General features: G+C 38.3%; 1 protein-coding gene across 4 annotated transcripts in view; it reads left to right on the top strand.

The window, feature by feature from the left end:
- Nucleotides 1-17,500, top strand: part of LOC307130468 (cGMP-dependent 3',5'-cyclic phosphodiesterase-like) — a 169,009-nt gene that overhangs the window by 123,959 nt on the left and 27,550 nt on the right. For all 4 annotated transcript variants that reach the window (XM_079823456.1, XM_079823457.1, XM_079823459.1 and 1 more), the window contains 4 exons: nt 4,408-4,482; nt 7,300-7,341; nt 7,475-7,543; nt 7,876-8,006. In XM_079823456.1, coding sequence (XP_079679582.1) covers nt 4,408-4,482; nt 7,300-7,341; nt 7,475-7,543; nt 7,876-8,006 — 317 coding nt within the window. The remainder of the gene's footprint in view (nt 1-4,407; nt 4,483-7,299; nt 7,342-7,474; nt 7,544-7,875; nt 8,007-17,500) is intronic.

Raw genomic sequence — 17,500 nt, forward strand, 5'->3', positions numbered from 1 at the left:
TCTGGCACCAACAACCATGCCACGCTCAAAATTGCTTAAATCTCCTTTCTTTCCCATTCCGACATTCAGTGTGGAGTTCAGGAGATTGTCTTGACCAGGACCACACCCCTAAATGCATTGAAGACACTGCCATGTGATTGGTTGATTAGATAATTGCATTAATGAGAAATTGAACAGGTGTTCCTAATAATCCTTTAGGTGAGTGTAATATGTATAAAAGAAAGAAGAAATATGCAGAAATATTGCTCCTATAAATCAAAATTAGAAATACTCCTGAAACCATTGCTCAATGGTGAGGTGAAAGGTTAGTCCCGCCCCCTGCAAAAACTTTGCGCACAAGCAGGCAGAACGAGAGTGAGCTTGAACGAGAGAAGACACAGTTGCGCAATGTATGATGAGAATCCTCTGTTTAGTAATCCAGCAATCGATTATTGGCAAGTTGAAACTTAAATCTGTGATCTATAACTTCTAGAAGGTCAAGTTTTGAGAAGAGTAGTGTACGCATGACGAAGTTTGAACAGGATGTGACGAGACAGACGCAAGAAAAACGTTAATCAACATCTCTTTCGGGGAGAAACATCTGTATTTTTGTTTCTGATTTATATTTCTCCTTGGCCGGGTCTTCCTTTACTGAGAATTGTGTTCCTGAATCCTGTCCTTGCTGAATCTCCGTATTCCGTTCAGACTGGCGAGCCATTTCATCATCTTGTGCCTGGAAACAGAAAAGAGTGTGAAATTTGTCAAAGTGGTTGGATCAAACTATGTTTGCCTTGAGTTTTTTTTTCCTCTCTCAACCCGGATCTTCAGTGGGTCGAACATTGTGTTTTTATCCTGGATTGAACCTTTTTCCAGTTTTGCTGGACATTGCTTTCATATTCTTGAAATTGAGACCCTGAACTCAAACTGAACTGGACATTACGTTTGAACAAAAAACCTGAAGTTTATTGTGAAACTGATTTCAAGCCTTACAAACTGAATGTTTTTGAGAAACGGACACTGATTTTGAAATTCAATGTGTGAAATTCAGTATTCTGAATCTTTATTGGGTGTTTGAATAGTCATATTTTTTGTTTAAATATATTTTGGGTCTTTACTATTCAATTCATTTGTTGTTTCTGTTTTGATTTTATTTCATTGCGGATTTAAAAGAGACTGACTGAAGTCAAAGAATCAGTCAAACCGTTATAATACAATTTTTTCCCTACTTGATTGACTCTATTATTTATTATACTTTATCCTGTGTGATAAATTGATTAGAGACATTTAATAGATTATACTATTACACTTATTACTTACCTTTGCTCCAGTGAGACGATCCAAATCTTCTGATTCTGGTCCAAAGATCCCCACGTTTAGCGTTGCTCCATAGTTGTTGCTGCTATAGTGACCCAGTTACAGCGAGAGTAGTGCTATCCATCGTGCGTTACATCTATTCTAGACTTAAATCACTTGCGCGAAACGCTTCATTTGCATTCATTGACTGTTATTATTTATCTCAGTTCAGCAGGGAAAAGCACTTTAGTTGCTAGTAATGTTGAAATGAAGTGCAGATTTAGAGATGAAGGCATTTTTAGTTCATCATATTTTTGTCAAACATGGTTACTGGTTGAATTTAGATATTTTGTATCAAAGCAACTTAAAGGACATAACAGAACAACAACAAAATGAGATACATTTTGTGAAGGATTACCTATGTTTGCTTTAACAATATGAACAGACATGTTTTGTCCACATGAGGACATATTACATTTTGTTCAATTAAGAACAAATGCTATCTACATTAATTTCTTTAGTCTGGCAATAAACATAAATTATTGTTTTTAGAGGGTTCATTTACTGGACCTCAAGCAATTTTAGTTGAAGACCCCTGGGGTACATCAACCGTCAGGGTAGTCAACGTTCACATCGCTTGTCGCAACTCAATCGTGTCGCTCACAACATTCTTCTGGGAGAATGGAGACTCCACCCCAAGGGGGTCCAGCTGATATGGAGATATGGAGATTCCTCCTGTTGCCAGTTGTTTTATTCCCTGACAGGGGGAACCCTCGGCACAGATGCTGACCCCGGGGCCCACGCAATGCATTATACCTATGCGATTCCCCTAGTGATCCTGCTTGCACCAATACTGTGCAAGGTCAGGGAGGATGAGGAGCAGGTCTTGATGGTTCCTTTCTCAGACCTGGTGCTCCTCACAATAGCCTCTCCCGAGCGGATTCCCCTGAGGAAGGACCTGCTTTCCCAGGGAGGGAGAATTTCTTGGACTACCACTAGCAGTCACAATCACTAAAGCCAGGACCCCCTTTACGAGGCGAGCTTATGCCTTGAAGAGGAGTCTGTTTGTTGCTTGGTGTCTTTCGTGTCCGGAAGGCCCCCAGTCAGCGCCATGCTTTCTTTCCTGCAAGAAGGGTTGGAGCAAAGCCTGTCTCCCTTTAACCTTGAAAGTGTATGTTGCGTCTATTGCGGCACATAACGACGCAGTAGATGGTAAGGCCCTGTCCCAAGGCCCTGTATTGCTTTCCTCCCGTAGAGCGTCGCGCTAACAACGCCAAGGTCCTGGGTTCGATTCCCAGGGAAAGCAAGAACAGACGAAATGTAAAATGTGTACCTTGAATGCAATGTAAGTCGCTTTGGATAAAAGCGTCTGCCAAATGGATAAATGCATAAATGTAAATGGCACCCTAAACCCTCACAGTCTTCCTCTGAGTCCGCACTTTCATGTCGTAATGCCGCTTTGACTGCCGGGAAGAAGTCCGCTGTGTAGCTCGCACCAGTGTGGGCTCGGCTGAAGTGCGCATCGAGGGCGCATATCGATCTCAAAGGGGGCGCTTGCAAGCACCTTCTGAGACCTAAAATGACAAATGGGACACCCTGCAGCCTCGTGGACTTAACGGCCATTGTAAGTCCACAGGACCGAAAGTGCACATTTGGGACAGGGCCTAAGACTTTGGGAAATCATGACCTGATCATCAGGTTCCTGAGAGGCGCGAGGAGTCGCCTCATCCCCTCTTGGGACCTCTACAGCAGGGGTCTCTAACTCATTTTACCTGAGGGCCGCTGGAGGCAGACTCTGGGTCAGGCTGGGCCGCATCAAGTATTCCACATAAAAAGTGTTTCAAGTATTCCAAAAAAATGTAGCACAACTGATCCGATCTTCTCAATCTTTATTATTCAACATGAATGTTTCTTCTGAACATGAACTGTTCCTCTGAATTTGAACTAAATATAGCTTATAGAAATTAAATCATGTAATTAGTAACCTAACCCTAACGCAGGCCACAAGAAGTAATTAAGTGGGTTTTGTTTTTTTTTGGATCACTTTTACTCAGGACATGCTAGCTGGCAACATAGGATTCCATTCATTATGCTAAGCTAAGCTAGCGGCGACCCTGCCGAACTAAAACAATGCATGCACTGAGACAAAAATGCATTTGCCCACATATCTAAATGTAGGAAAGAAGTTGAATAAGCCCTATTTCTAAAAACGCTGGAGTGTTCCTTTAATACACTTTTAACTTTTAATAAATACTTATAATTGTAATATTTTTTTTGTTGTAATTATTGTACTGCCAGTTTTTGTTGTGTGATGCATGAATGGCATCCGTGACCTACACCTGCCGTACACACACACACACACACACACACACACACACACACACACACACACACACACACACACACACACACACACACACACGTGTTTGAGTCATAACCCCTTACTGACTTATTGCCGAACACAATTTAATCTCCAGAATGCAATAATCCCTGAAATGATATGATTACATTACGCCGTTCAATCTGAATTACGGAAAAACATTTTACGAATTGCTGGTTTGAAAAATGAATGTTGTCTGTGGCCTTTCCGAATAAATCACTCCAGAAGGTAAAGAGGCTCTCGTTCAGCGCTCAGCTCCGCCTGATTTGTTTTTATTAATGTCTGATTTAATATCTCTGTCTGATCTTTCTGCAGTTTACTTTCCTTTCTGTGCTCGCTTTTGTTTCCTGGTGTAAATCTATTATACCTAGATCCATCTATCTGGAGTATTTATCATGTCACAAGGGGAATGTTTTGAGTTATGAAAATTAATGCTTTTTGAATACTTTGTTCATAGTTACAGCTAGTTAACTGTATTTACAGGCAATATTGAAAATGGATTGTATTCTTATAGTCAATATGTATTTTTATAGTTATGCTAAGCATTTCATATATTTTTTGTGCAAGGTTTCTGTAAAAAATAAATAGATTCCAACAATTAATAGTTTTATACAATTTAATACAATTAACACATGTTTTGTGTCTGTGTGACTGACTGTGTCTGAGATTGTGTGTAATCTGATCGAGAGTGTTAAATGAGTAAACACACACACACACACAAACCAATTTCTGATGTGTGTGAATTTCTATTTCAGTTGCAGAAAGAAACTCAGTCGCAGTGCTGCTGTTTACTGTTGGTGTCTGAAGACAATCACCAACTCTTCTGTCAGGTGACACACACACACACACACTCACGCACACACATACAGAGAAACACACACACACTCACTCACGCACACACATACAGAGAAACACACACACACACACTCACTCACGCACACACATACAGAGAAACACACACACACTCACTCACGCACAAACATACAGAGAAACACACACACACACACACACACACACACTCACTCACGCACACACATACAGAGAAACACACACACACACACACTCACGCACACAGATACAGAGAAACACACACACACTCACTCACGCACACACATACAGAGAAACACACAAACACACACACACACACACTCACTCACGCACACGCATACAGAGAAACACACACACACACACACACACACACACTCACTCACGCACACACATACAGACAGGGGCGCGGGAAGATGTTTTAGGTTGGGGGTGCTGTGATTTTTGACCGGGGGGGGGGGGGTTACAGGAAATACAAATTGATGCAAAAAAACTGCCTACCTTACCAGAGCATGTAAGCAACCGCTCACCGGTAAAATGACGTGCGCTCAAATCCCGCTCCGATATGACATTTCTCTGTAGCCTACTAGGCCTACTTGTAGCCAGTGTTGGGTAAGTTACTCTAAAAAAGTTATGAATTACTAGTTACTAATTACATCTTCAATAGTGTAATTTGATTAGCCTACTGTAGCTACAAATTACTCTCTACAAAATGTATTTAATTACTTATTACTAATTAGGCTACTTCCCAAATCTATATCAACCTCGACTAGTTAAGCGATTCAAGGATAGACTTGAAACGGTTCTTTTAATTCATTAAAATAAATAATATAAAACTACATCAATTATTCTGACCAAAGCATTACAAATGTTAGAAGGATACATAAAAACATGCATTTTAAAGTTAGACTTTAAATGTTGATGTTAATTCCATTATTTTATTATATATAGGCCTAATTGTATTTAGTATTTAGTTCAATTTCTTCAGAAGTAGCCTAACTGTAATTAAATTACAGAAAAAATAAGAGTAATCCCTTTTCTTTACTTTTTCAAGGGAAAATTACAGTAACTAATTACTTAGTTACTAGTTACACCCACCACTGCTTGTAGCCATTAAAACACGTATTTAGTTTCAGTTTAAATATTATAATGTTATTTTTTTTATTAAATGTAGGCTACGTTGAAAAGTGAACAGGACACATAAGATGCATAATAGCCTTTATCAGAAGACGGGGGTCTTCAATAAGTTAAATAATACTGCAATAAGTTTTGTTTTGTTGAAAGCCTTACATTGAATTTCGTTTTGTATACATTGTATCTTAATTTTAATAAATATTTGATCAACCAAATTGCCCGGATTTAATAAATAATAAGCAAATAGCCTATAACAGACAATGACATGGAGGCGGCGCGCTGCGTGAACAACGGCTTAAATGAACAACTACTAGAAAAAAAAGAAAAAAAAAGAAAAGAAAAAAACCTAGTCTGGGGCAGCCCTATTTCAGATAGGCCTATATTTGATCAAGAATGTCACAAAGGGAGTTCTGGGTTGAGCGCGCGGTGCTGAGCGGAATGAGCTTCAGAAATCAACGGAATCTCCAGAAAGGCGCGCTCCACTGGAGGAAATATTCCCGCTCTTTCTATACGCACACATCGCTACGGTCACAATATGACCTCATGTAGGCTATGTTTTAAAAACATAATTCAACATATAAATAATACTTTTGAATGGGCCACTTAAAATGTTTATTACAAATAAATGATTAAATCCTAAAAATGAATAAATGTAAATGAACAAAAATGTGCATTGCAATCCTTTGAAACCAGGGGGTGCTGCAGCACCCTCAGCACCCCCACTTCCCGCGCCCCTGCATACAGAGAAACACACGCACACACACACAAACACACACACACACACACACACACTCACTCACGCACACACATACAGAGAAACACACACACACACACAGAGAAACACACGCACACACACACACACGCACACACACACACACACACACAATCTCTCACACACACACGCACACACACACACATGTTTGTTTTTGTGAAATGTGAGGACATTCCATAGGCGTAACGGTTTTTATACCGTACAAACCGTATTTTCTATCCCCTTACACACACACACACACACACACACTGCCCCTAAACCTACCCATCACACACACACACACACACACACACACACACACACTGCCCCTGCCCCTAAACCTAGCCCTCACAGGAGACTGTGCAGTTCACTTTCTGTGAAAAAAAACTTGTTCTGTGTGATTTATAAGCATTTTGAAAAGTGAGGACATGGGGAACGTCCTCATATTTCTCCCTCTTTTTGTAATACCTATGTCATTATACACATTTGTGTCCTGATATTTCACAAAAACATGCCCACACACACACACACACACACACACAGACAGACACACACACACACACACACACACACACTCAGAGACACACACACACACACACACACACACACACACACACACACACACACTCAGAGACACACACACACACACACAGACACACACACACACACACACACACACACACAGACACACACACACACACACACACACACACAGAGACACACACACACACTCAGAGACACACACACACACTCAGACACACACACACACACACACACACACACAGACACACACACAGAGACACACACACACACACACAGAGACACACACACAGAGACACACACACACACACACACACACTCAGAGACACACACACACACACAGACACACACACACACACGCACACACACACAGCTAAACAGTGTATTGTCTCTGCAGGTTGTTGGCGATAAACTTTTGGAAGAGGAAATCAGTTTTCCAGTAAGTTTCTCTTTTCTGTTAACTTCTAAATAAAACTCATATTATAATGCAATACAAGTTGCTTTGGATAAATGCATCTGCCAAATACATAAATGTACGTGTGTGTGTGTGAAAATCGTCTCTCTTTGTGTAGCTCATGTTCGGTCGCTTCGGACAGGTGGTGGAGACAAAGAAATCCATTACATTACAGGACGTCAGCCAGGTCGGTCCACACACACACACACACACACACACACACACACACACACACACACACACACACACACACACACACACACACACACACACACACACACACACACACACAGCTGCTGCTAGTAATAATGCTTCTTCATTCATTCCCAGCTGACAGCTCTCCAAAACCAGCTAATTATGAGCACAGACAGATCATCTGTGTTAAATGGGCTCAGCTGGCACAGAAACTGTCACTATCCTTCACTTTAATCAGGATCAAACACACACACACACATGTTGCTCTGCGGCGTGTGTTTGCAGAGGCTGCTGATCTTGAGTGAAGGCTGTGTGTCTCTGCAGGAGGAGCGCGGGTTATTGAGCAGTTTGCTGGGGCTGGAGCCGAACTCGATGCTCTGCGTTCCTGTCATCAGTCAAGCCACCGGACACGTGGTGGCGCTAGCGTGCACATTCAACAAGCTCAGAGGACAGAGGTGTGCTACTGAGCATCACACACACACACACACACACACACACACACACACACACACACACACACACACACACACACTCTAAACAGAGTGAGATACTCCTCCAGTGTAGATCAGCTGTTCACACACACACACACACAAACGCTCTCTCACTCCAGTGTAGATCAGCTGTTCTCTGTGTCAATATATAGTAAAGTGTCATTCATTCCTGTGATTTATCATCATTACTCCAGTCTTCAGTGTCACATGACCCTTCACAATCATTCTCATATGAGGATTTATGATCAACACACACTTATGATTATCATCAGTGTTGAACACAGTTCAGATTTTTGAGGAAACCGTGATTTTTTTTCCAGGATTCTTTTATGAAGTTCAAAAGAACAGCATTTATTTGAGCTCTTTTTATAAGTGTCTTTTCTGTCACTTTTGATCAGTTTAATGCTCCTTTGCTGAATAAAATTAAAAAAATCTGACTGGCCACAAACTATGAAAATGAAGTGACTGTTTATGAATGATATCAGCAAGTACACCATTATAAACACTGGAGACGATCTGAATATAGTGCTGTGTAAAGTCTCACCCAACCTGTTCATCTTGTGTTGATCTCATATTAGTCTTGTGTTCATCTCGTATTAGTCTTGTGTTCATCTCGTATTAGTCTTGTGTTCATCTCGTATTAGTCTTGTGTTCATCTCGTATTAGTCTCGTGTTCATCTCGTATTAGTCTTGTGTTGATCTCGTATTAGTCTTGTGTTCATCTCGTATTAGTCTTGTGTTCGTCTCGTATTAGTCTTGTGTTGATCTCGTATTAGTCTTGTGTTCATCTCGTATTAGTCTTGTGTTCATCTCGTGTTAGTCTTGTGTTCATCTCGTATTAGTCTTGTGTTCATCTCAAATTAGTCTTGTGTTGATCTCGTATTAGTCTTGTGTTGATCTCGTATTAGTCTTGTGATCATCTCGTATTAGTCTTGTGTTCATCTCATGTTAGTCTTGTGTTCATCTCGTGTTAGTCTTGTGTTCATCTCGTATTAGTCTTGTGTTGATCTCGTATTAGTCTTGGGTTGATCTCATATTAGTCTTATGTTCATCTCAAATTAGTCTTGTGTTCATCTCAAATTAGTCTTGTGTTGATCTCGTATTAGTCTTGTGTTGATCTCGTATTAGTCTTGTGATCATCTCGTATTAGTCTTGTGTTCATCTCGTATTAGTCTTGTGTTCATCTCGTGTTAGTCTTGTGTTCATCTCGTATTAGTCTTGTGTTGATCTCGTATTAGTCTTGGGTTGATCTCATATTAGTCTTATGTTCATCTCAAATTAGTCTTGTGTTCATCTCAAATTAGTCTTGTGTTGATCTCGTATTAGTCTTGTGTTGATCTCGTATTAGTCTTGTGATCATCTCGTATTAGTCTTGTGTTCATCTCATATTAGTCTTGTGTTGATCTCATATTAGTCTTATGTTCATCTCAAATTAGTCTTGTGTTCATCTCGTATTAGTCTTGTGTTCATCTCATAATAGTCTTGTGTTGATCTCGTATTAGTCTTGTGTTGATCTCGTATTAGTCTTGTGTTGATCTCATATTAGTCTTATGTTCATCTCAAATTAGTCTTGTGTTGATCTCGTATTAGTCTTTTGTTCATCTCGTATTAGTCTTGTGTTGATCTCGTATTAGTCTTGTATTCATCTCGTATTAGTCTTGTGTTCATCTCATATTAGTCTTGTGTTGATCTTGTGTTCATCTCGTATTAGTCTTGTGTTAATCTTGTGTTCATCTCGTATTAGTCTTGTGTTGATCTTGTGTTCATCTCGTATTAGTCTTGTGTTGATCTTGTGTTCATCTCGTATTAGTCTTGTGTTGATGTCGTATTAGTCTTGTGTTCATCTCGTATTAGTCTTGTGTTCATCTCGTATTAGTCTTGTGTTGATCTCGCATTATTCTTGTGTTCATCTGGTATTAGTCTTGTGTTGATCTCGTATTAGTCTTGTGTTCATCTCGTATTAGTCTCGTGTTCATCTCGTATTAGTCTTGTGTTGATCTCGTGTTAGTCTTGTGTTCATCTCGTATTAGTCTTGTGTTCATCTCGTATTAGTCTTGTGTTCATCTCGTGTTAGTCTTGTGTTCATCTCGTATTAGTCTTGTGTTGATCTCGTATTAGTCTTGTGTTCATCTCGTATTAGTCTTGTGTTCATCTTGTATTAGTCTTGTGTTGATCTCGTATTAGTCTTGTGTTCATCTCGTATTAGTCTTGTATTCATCTCGTATTAGTCTTGTGTTGATCTCGTATTAGTCTTGTGTTCATCTCGTATTAATCTTGTGTTCATCTCATATTAGTCTTGTGTTCATCTCGTATTAATCTTGTGTTGATCTCGTATTAGTCTTGTGTTCATCTCGTATTAATCTTGTGTTCATCTCGTATTAGTCTTGTGTTCATCTAGTATTAGTCTTGTGTTCATCTCGTATTAGTCTTGTGTTCATCTCATATTAGTCTTGTGTTCATCTCATATTAGTCTTGTGTTGATCTTGTGTTCATCTCGTAGTAGTCTTGTGTTGATCTCGTATTAGTCTTGTGTTCATCTCATATTAGTCTTGTGTTCATCTCGTATTAGTCTTGTGTTGATCTTGTGTTGATCTCGTATTAGTCTTGTGTTGATCTCGTATTAGTCTTGTGTTCATCTCGTATTAGTCTTGTGTTCATCTCGTATTAGTCTTCTGTTGATGTCGTATTAGTCTTGCGTTGATCTCGTATTAGTCTTGTGTTCATCTCGTATTAGTCTTGTGTTGATCTCGTATTAGTCTTGTGTTCATCTCGTATTAGTCTTGTGTTAATCTCGTATTAGTCTTGTGTTCATCTCGTATTAGTCTTGTGATCCTCTCATATTAGTCTTATGTTCATCTCAAATTAGTCTTGTGTTCATCTCGTATTAGTCTTGTGTTGATCTTGTGTTGATCTCGTATTAGTCTTGTGTTGATCTCGTATTAGTCTTGTGTTCATCTCCTATTAGTCTTGTGTTGATCTCGTGTTAGTCTTGTGTTCATCTCGTATTAGTCTTGTGTTGATCTCGTATTAGTCTTGTGTTGATCTCGTGTTAGTCTTGTGTTCATCTCGTATTAGTCTTGTGTTGATCTCGTATTAGTCTTGTGTTGATCTCGTATTAGTCTTGTGTTGATCTCGTATTAGTCTTGTGTTGATCTTGTATTAGTCTTGTGTTGATCTCGTATTAGTCTTGTGTTGATCTTTTATTAGACTTGTGTTCATCTCGTATTAGTCTTGTATTAGTCTTGTGTTGATCTCATATTAGTCTTGTGTTGATCTCGTATTAGTCTTGTGTTCATCTCGTATTAGTCTTGTGTTGATCTCGTGTTAGTCTTGTGTTCATCTCGTATTAGTCTTGTGTTGATCTCGTGTTAGTCTTGTGTTCATCTCGTATTAGTCTTGTGTTGATCTCGTATTAGTCTTGTGTTGATCTCATGTTAGTCTTATGTTCATCTCGTATTAGTCTTGTGTTGATCTCGTGTTAGTCTTGTGTTGATCTCGTATTAGTCTTGTGTTGATCTCGTATTAGTCTTGTGTTGATCTCGTGTTAGTCTTGTGTTGATCTTTTGTTAGTCCTGTGTTGATCTCGTATTAGTCTTGTGTTGATCTCGTATTAGTCTTGTGTTCATCTTGTATTAGTCTTGTGTTGATCTCGTATTAGTCTTGTGTTGATCTCGTATTAGTCTTGTGTTGATCTCGTATTAGTCTTGTGTTGATCTTGTATTAGTCTTGTGTTCATCTTGTATTAGTCTTGTGTTGATCTTTTATTAGTCTTGTGTTCATCTCGTATTAGTCTTGTGTTGATCTTGTGTTGATCTCGTATTAGTCTTGTGTTGATCTCGTATTAGTCTTGTGTTCATCTCGTAGTAGTCTTGTGTTCACCTCGTATTAGTCTTCTGTTCATCTCGTATTAGTCTTGTGTTGATCTCGTATGAGTCTTTTGTTCATCTCGTATTAATCTTGTGTTGATCTCGTATTAGTCTTGTGTTCATGTCGTATTAATCTTGTGTTCATCTCATATTAGTCTTGTGTTCATCTCGTATTAATCTTGTGTTGATCTCGTATTAGTCTTGTGTTCATCTCGTATTAATCTTGTGTTCATCTCGTATTAGTCTTGTGTTGATCTTGTGTTCATCTCGTATTAATCTTGTGTTCATCTAGTATTAGTCTTGTGTTCATCTCGTATTAGTCTTGTGTTCATCTCATATTAGTCTTGTGTTCATCTCATATTAGTCTTGTGTTTATCTTGTGTTCATCTCGTAGTAGTCTTGTGTTGATCTCGTATTAGTCTTGTGTTCATCTCATATTAGTCTTGTGTTCATCTCATATTAGTCTTGTGTTCATCTCGTATTAGTCTTGTGTTGATCTCGTATTAGTCTTGTGTTCATCTCATATTAGTCTTGTGTTCATCTCGTATTAGTCTTGTGTTCATCTTGTGTTCATCTCGTATTAGTCTTGTGTTGATCTTGTGTTCATCTCGTATTAGTCTTGTGTTGATCTCGTATTAGTCTTGTGTTGATCTCGTATTAGTCTTGTGTTCATCTCGTATTAGTCTTGTGTTCATATCGTGTTAGTCTTGTGTTCATCTCGTATTAGTCTTGTGTTGATCTCGTATTAGTCTTGTGTTCATCTCGTATTAGTCTTGTGTTGATGTCGTATTAGTCTTGCGTTGATCTCGTATTAGTCTTGTGTTGATCTCGTATTAGTCTTGTTTTCATCTCGTATTAGTCTTTTGTTAATCTCGTATTAGTCTTGTGTTCATCTCGTATTAGTCTTGTGATCCTCTCATATTAGTCTTATGTTCATCTCAAATTAGTCTTGTGTTCATCTCGTATTAGTCTTGTGTTCATCTCGTATTAGTCTTGTGTTCATCTCATATTAGTCTTGTGTTGATCTTGCGTTCATCTCGTGTTAGTCTTGTGTCCATCTCGTATTAGTCTTGTGATCATCTCATATTAGTCTTGTGTTCATCTCATATTAGTCTTGTGTTCTTCTCGTATAAGTCTTGTGTTAATGTCGTTTTAGTCTTGTGTTCATCTCATATTAGTCTTGTGTTCATCTCGTATTAGTCTTGTGTTCATCTCGTATTAGTCTTGTGTTCATCTCGTATTAGTCTTGTGTTGATCTTGTGTTCTTCTCGTATTAGTCTTGTGTTGATGTCGTATTAGTCTTGTGTTCATCTCGTATTAGTCCTGTGTTCATCTCATATTAGTCTTGTGTTCATCTCGTATTAGTCTTGTGTTCATCTCATATTCGTCCTGTGTTCATCTCATATTAGTCTTGTGTTCATCTCGTATTAGTCGTGTGTTCATCTCGCATTAGTCTTGTGTTGATCTCGTATTAGTCTTGTGTTGATCTCGTATTAGTCTTGTGTTCATCTCGTATTAGTCTTGTGTTCATCTCGTATTAGTTTTGTGATCATCTCGTATTAGTCTTGTGTTCATCTTGTGTTCATCTCGTATTAGTCTTGTGTTGATCTCGTATTAGTCTTGTGTTGATCTCGTATTAGTCTTGTGTTCATCTCGTATTAGTCTTGTGTTCATCTCGTATTAGTCTTGTGTTCATCTCGTATTAGTCTTGTGTTGATCTTGTGTTCATCTCGTATTAGTCTTGTGTTCATCTCGTATTAGTCTTGTGTTGATCTCGTATTAGTCTTGTGTTGATCTCGTATTAGTCTTGTGTTCATCTCGTATTAGTCTTGTGTTGATCTCGTATTAGTCTTGTGTTGATCTTGTATTAGTCTTGTGTTGATCTTGTATTAGTCTTGTGTTGATCTCGTATTAGTCTTGTGTTCATCTTGCATTAGTCTTGTGTTGATCTCGTATTAGTCTTGTGTTCATCTTGCATTAGTCTTGTGTTGATCTCGTGTTAGTCTTGTGTTTATCTCGTATTAGTCTTGTGTTCATCTCGTATTAGTCTTGTGTTGATCTCGTGTTAGTCTTGTGTTGATCTCGTGTTAGTCTTGTGTTCATCTCGTATTAGTCTTGTGTTGATCTCGTATTAGTCTTGTGTTGATCTCGTGTTAGTCTTGTGTTGATCTCGTGTTAGTCTTGTGTTCATCTCGTGTTAGTCTTGTGTTCATCTCGTGTTAGTCTTGTGTTGATCTCGTGTTAGTCTTGTGTTGATCTCGTGTTAGTCTTGTGTTCATCTCGTATTAGTCTTGTGTTGATCTCGTATTAGTCTTGTGTTGATCTCGTGTTAGTCTTGTGTTCATCTCATGTTAGTCTTGTGTTGATCTCGTGTTAGTCTTGTGTTCATCTCGTATTAGTCTTGTGTTGATCTCGTATTAGTCTTGCGTTGATCTCGTATTAGTCTTGTGTTGATCTCGTATTAGTCTTGTGTTGATCTCGTATTAGTCTTGTGTTCATCTCGTGTTAGTCTTGTGTTCATCTCGTATTAGTCTTGTGTTCATCTCGTATTAGTCTTGTGTTCATCTCGTATTAGTCTTGTGTTCATCTCATGTTAGTCTTGTGTTGATCTCGTATTAGTCTTGTGTTCATCTCGTATTAGTCTTGTGTTCATCTCGTATTAGTCTTCTGTTGATGTCGTATTAGTCTTGCGTTGATCTCGTATTAGTCTTGTGTTCATCTCGTATTAGTCTTGTGTTGATCTCGTATTAGTCTTGTGTTCATCTCGTATTAGTCTTGTGTTAATCTCGTATTAGTCTTGTGTTCATCTCGTATTAGTCTTGTGATCCTCTCATATTAGTCTTATGTTCATCTCAAATTAGTCTTGTGTTCATCTCGTATTAGTCTTGTGTTGATCTTGTGTTGATCTCGTATTAGTCTTGTGTTGATCTCGTATTAGTCTTGTGTTCATCTCCTATTAGTCTTGTGTTGATCTCGTGTTAGTCTTGTGTTCATCTCGTATTAGTCTTGTGTTGATCTCGTATTAGTCTTGTGTTGATCTCGTGTTAGTCTTGTGTTCATCTCGTATTAGTCTTGTGTTGATCTCGTATTAGTCTTGTGTTGATCTCGTATTAGTCTTGTGTTGATCTCGTATTAGTCTTGTGTTGATCTTGTATTAGTCTTGTGTTGATCTCGTATTAGTCTTGTGTTGATCTTTTATTAGACTTGTGTTCATCTCGTATTAGTCTTGTATTAGTCTTGTGTTGATCTCATATTAGTCTTGTGTTGATCTCGTATTAGTCTTGTGTTCATCTCGTATTAGTCTTGTGTTGATCTCGTGTTAGTCTTGTGTTCATCTCGTATTAGTCTTGTGTTGATCTCGTGTTAGTCTTGTGTTCATCTCGTATTAGTCTTGTGTTGATCTCGTATTAGTCTTGTGTTGATCTCATGTTAGTCTTATGTTCATCTCGTATTAGTCTTGTGTTGATCTCGTGTTAGTCTTGTGTTGATCTCGTATTAGTCTTGTGTTGATCTCGTATTAGTCTTGTGTTGATCTCGTGTTAGTCTTGTGTTGATCTTTTGTTAGTCCTGTGTTGATCTCGTATTAGTCTTGTGTTGATCTCGTATTAGTCTTGTGTTCATCTTGTATTAGTCTTGTGTTGATCTCGTATTAGTCTTGTGTTGATCTCGTATTAGTCTTGTGTTGATCTCGTATTAGTCTTGTGTTGATCTTGTATTAGTCTTGTGTTCATCTTGTATTAGTCTTGTGTTGATCTTTTATTAGTCTTGTGTTCATCTCGTATTAGTCTTGTGTTGATCTTGTGTTGATCTCGTATTAGTCTTGTGTTGATCTCGTATTAGTCTTGTGTTCATCTCGTAGTAGTCTTGTGTTCACCTCGTATTAGTCTTCTGTTCATCTCGTATTAGTCTTGTGTTGATCTCGTATGAGTCTTTTGTTCATCTCGTATTAATCTTGTGTTGATCTCGTATTAGTCTTGTGTTCATGTCGTATTAATCTTGTGTTCATCTCATATTAGTCTTGTGTTCATCTCGTATTAATCTTGTGTTGATCTCGTATTAGTCTTGTGTTCATCTCGTATTAATCTTGTGTTCATCTCGTATTAGTCTTGTGTTGATCTTGTGTTCATCTCGTATTAATCTTGTGTTCATCTAGTATTAGTCTTGTGTTCATCTCGTATTAGTCTTGTGTTCATCTCATATTAGTCTTGTGTTCATCTCATATTAGTCTTGTGTTTATCTTGTGTTCATCTCGTAGTAGTCTTGTGTTGATCTCGTATTAGTCTTGTGTTCATCTCATATTAGTCTTGTGTTCATCTCATATTAGTCTTGTGTTCATCTCGTATTAGTCTTGTGTTGATCTCGTATTAGTCTTGTGTTCATCTCATATTAGTCTTGTGTTCATCTCGTATTAGTCTTGTGTTGATCTTGTGTTCATCTCGTATTAGTCTTGTGTTGATCTTGTGTTCATCTCGTATTAGTCTTGTGTTGATCTCGTATTAGTCTTGTGTTGATCTCGTATTAGTCTTGTGTTCATCTCGTATTAGTCTTGTGTTCATATCGTGTTAGTCTTGTGTTCATCTCGTATTAGTCTTGTGTTGATCTCGTATTAGTCTTGTGTTCATCTCGTATTAGTCTTGTGTTGATGTCGTATTAGTCTTGCGTTGATCTCGTATTAGTCTTGTGTTGATCTCGTATTAGTCTTGTTTTCATCTCGTATTAGTCTTTTGTTAATCTCGTATTAGTCTTGTGTTCATCTCGTATTAGTCTTGTGATCCTCTCATATTAGTCTTATGTTCATCTCAAATTAGTCTTGTGTTCATCTCGTATTAGTCTTGTGTTCATCTCGTATTAGTCTTGTGTTCATCTCATATTAGTCTTGTGTTGATCTTGCGTTCATCTCGTGTTAGTCTTGTGTCCATCTCGTATTAGTCTTGTGATCATCTCATATTAGTCTTGTGTTCATCTCATATTAGTCTTGTGTTCTTCTCGTATTAGTCTTGTGTTAATGTCGTTTTAGTCTTGTGTTCATCTCATATTAGTCTTGTGTTCATCTCGTATTAGTCTTGTGTTCATCTCGTATTAGTCTTGTGTTCATCTCGTATTAGTCTTGTGTTGATCTTGTGTTCTTCTCGTATTAGTCTTGTGTTGATGTCGTATTAGTCTTGTGTTCATCTCGTATTAGTCCTGTGTTCATCTCATATTAGTCTTGTGTTCATCTCGTATTAGTCTTGTGTTCATCTCATATTCGTCCTGTGTTCATCTCATATTAGTCTTGTGTTCATCTCGTATTAGTCGTGTGTTCATCTCGCATTAGTCTTGTGTTGATCTCGTATTAGTCTTGTGTTGATCTCGTATTAGTCTTGTGTTCATCTCGTATTAGTCTTGTGTTCATCTCGTATTAGTTTTGTGATCATCTCGTATTAGTCTTGTGTTCATCTTGTGTTCATCTCGTATTAGTCTTGTGTTGATCTCGTATTAGTCTTGTGTTGATCTCGTATTAGTCTTGTGTTCATCTCGTATTAGTCTTGTGTTCATCTCGTATTAGTCTTGTGTTCATCTCGTATTAGTCTTGTGTTGATCTTGTGTTCATCT

Source organism: Gobio gobio, assembly GCF_949357685.1.
Source record: "Gobio gobio genome assembly, chromosome: 8".
Taxonomy (NCBI): Eukaryota; Metazoa; Chordata; class Actinopteri; order Cypriniformes; family Gobionidae; genus Gobio; species Gobio gobio.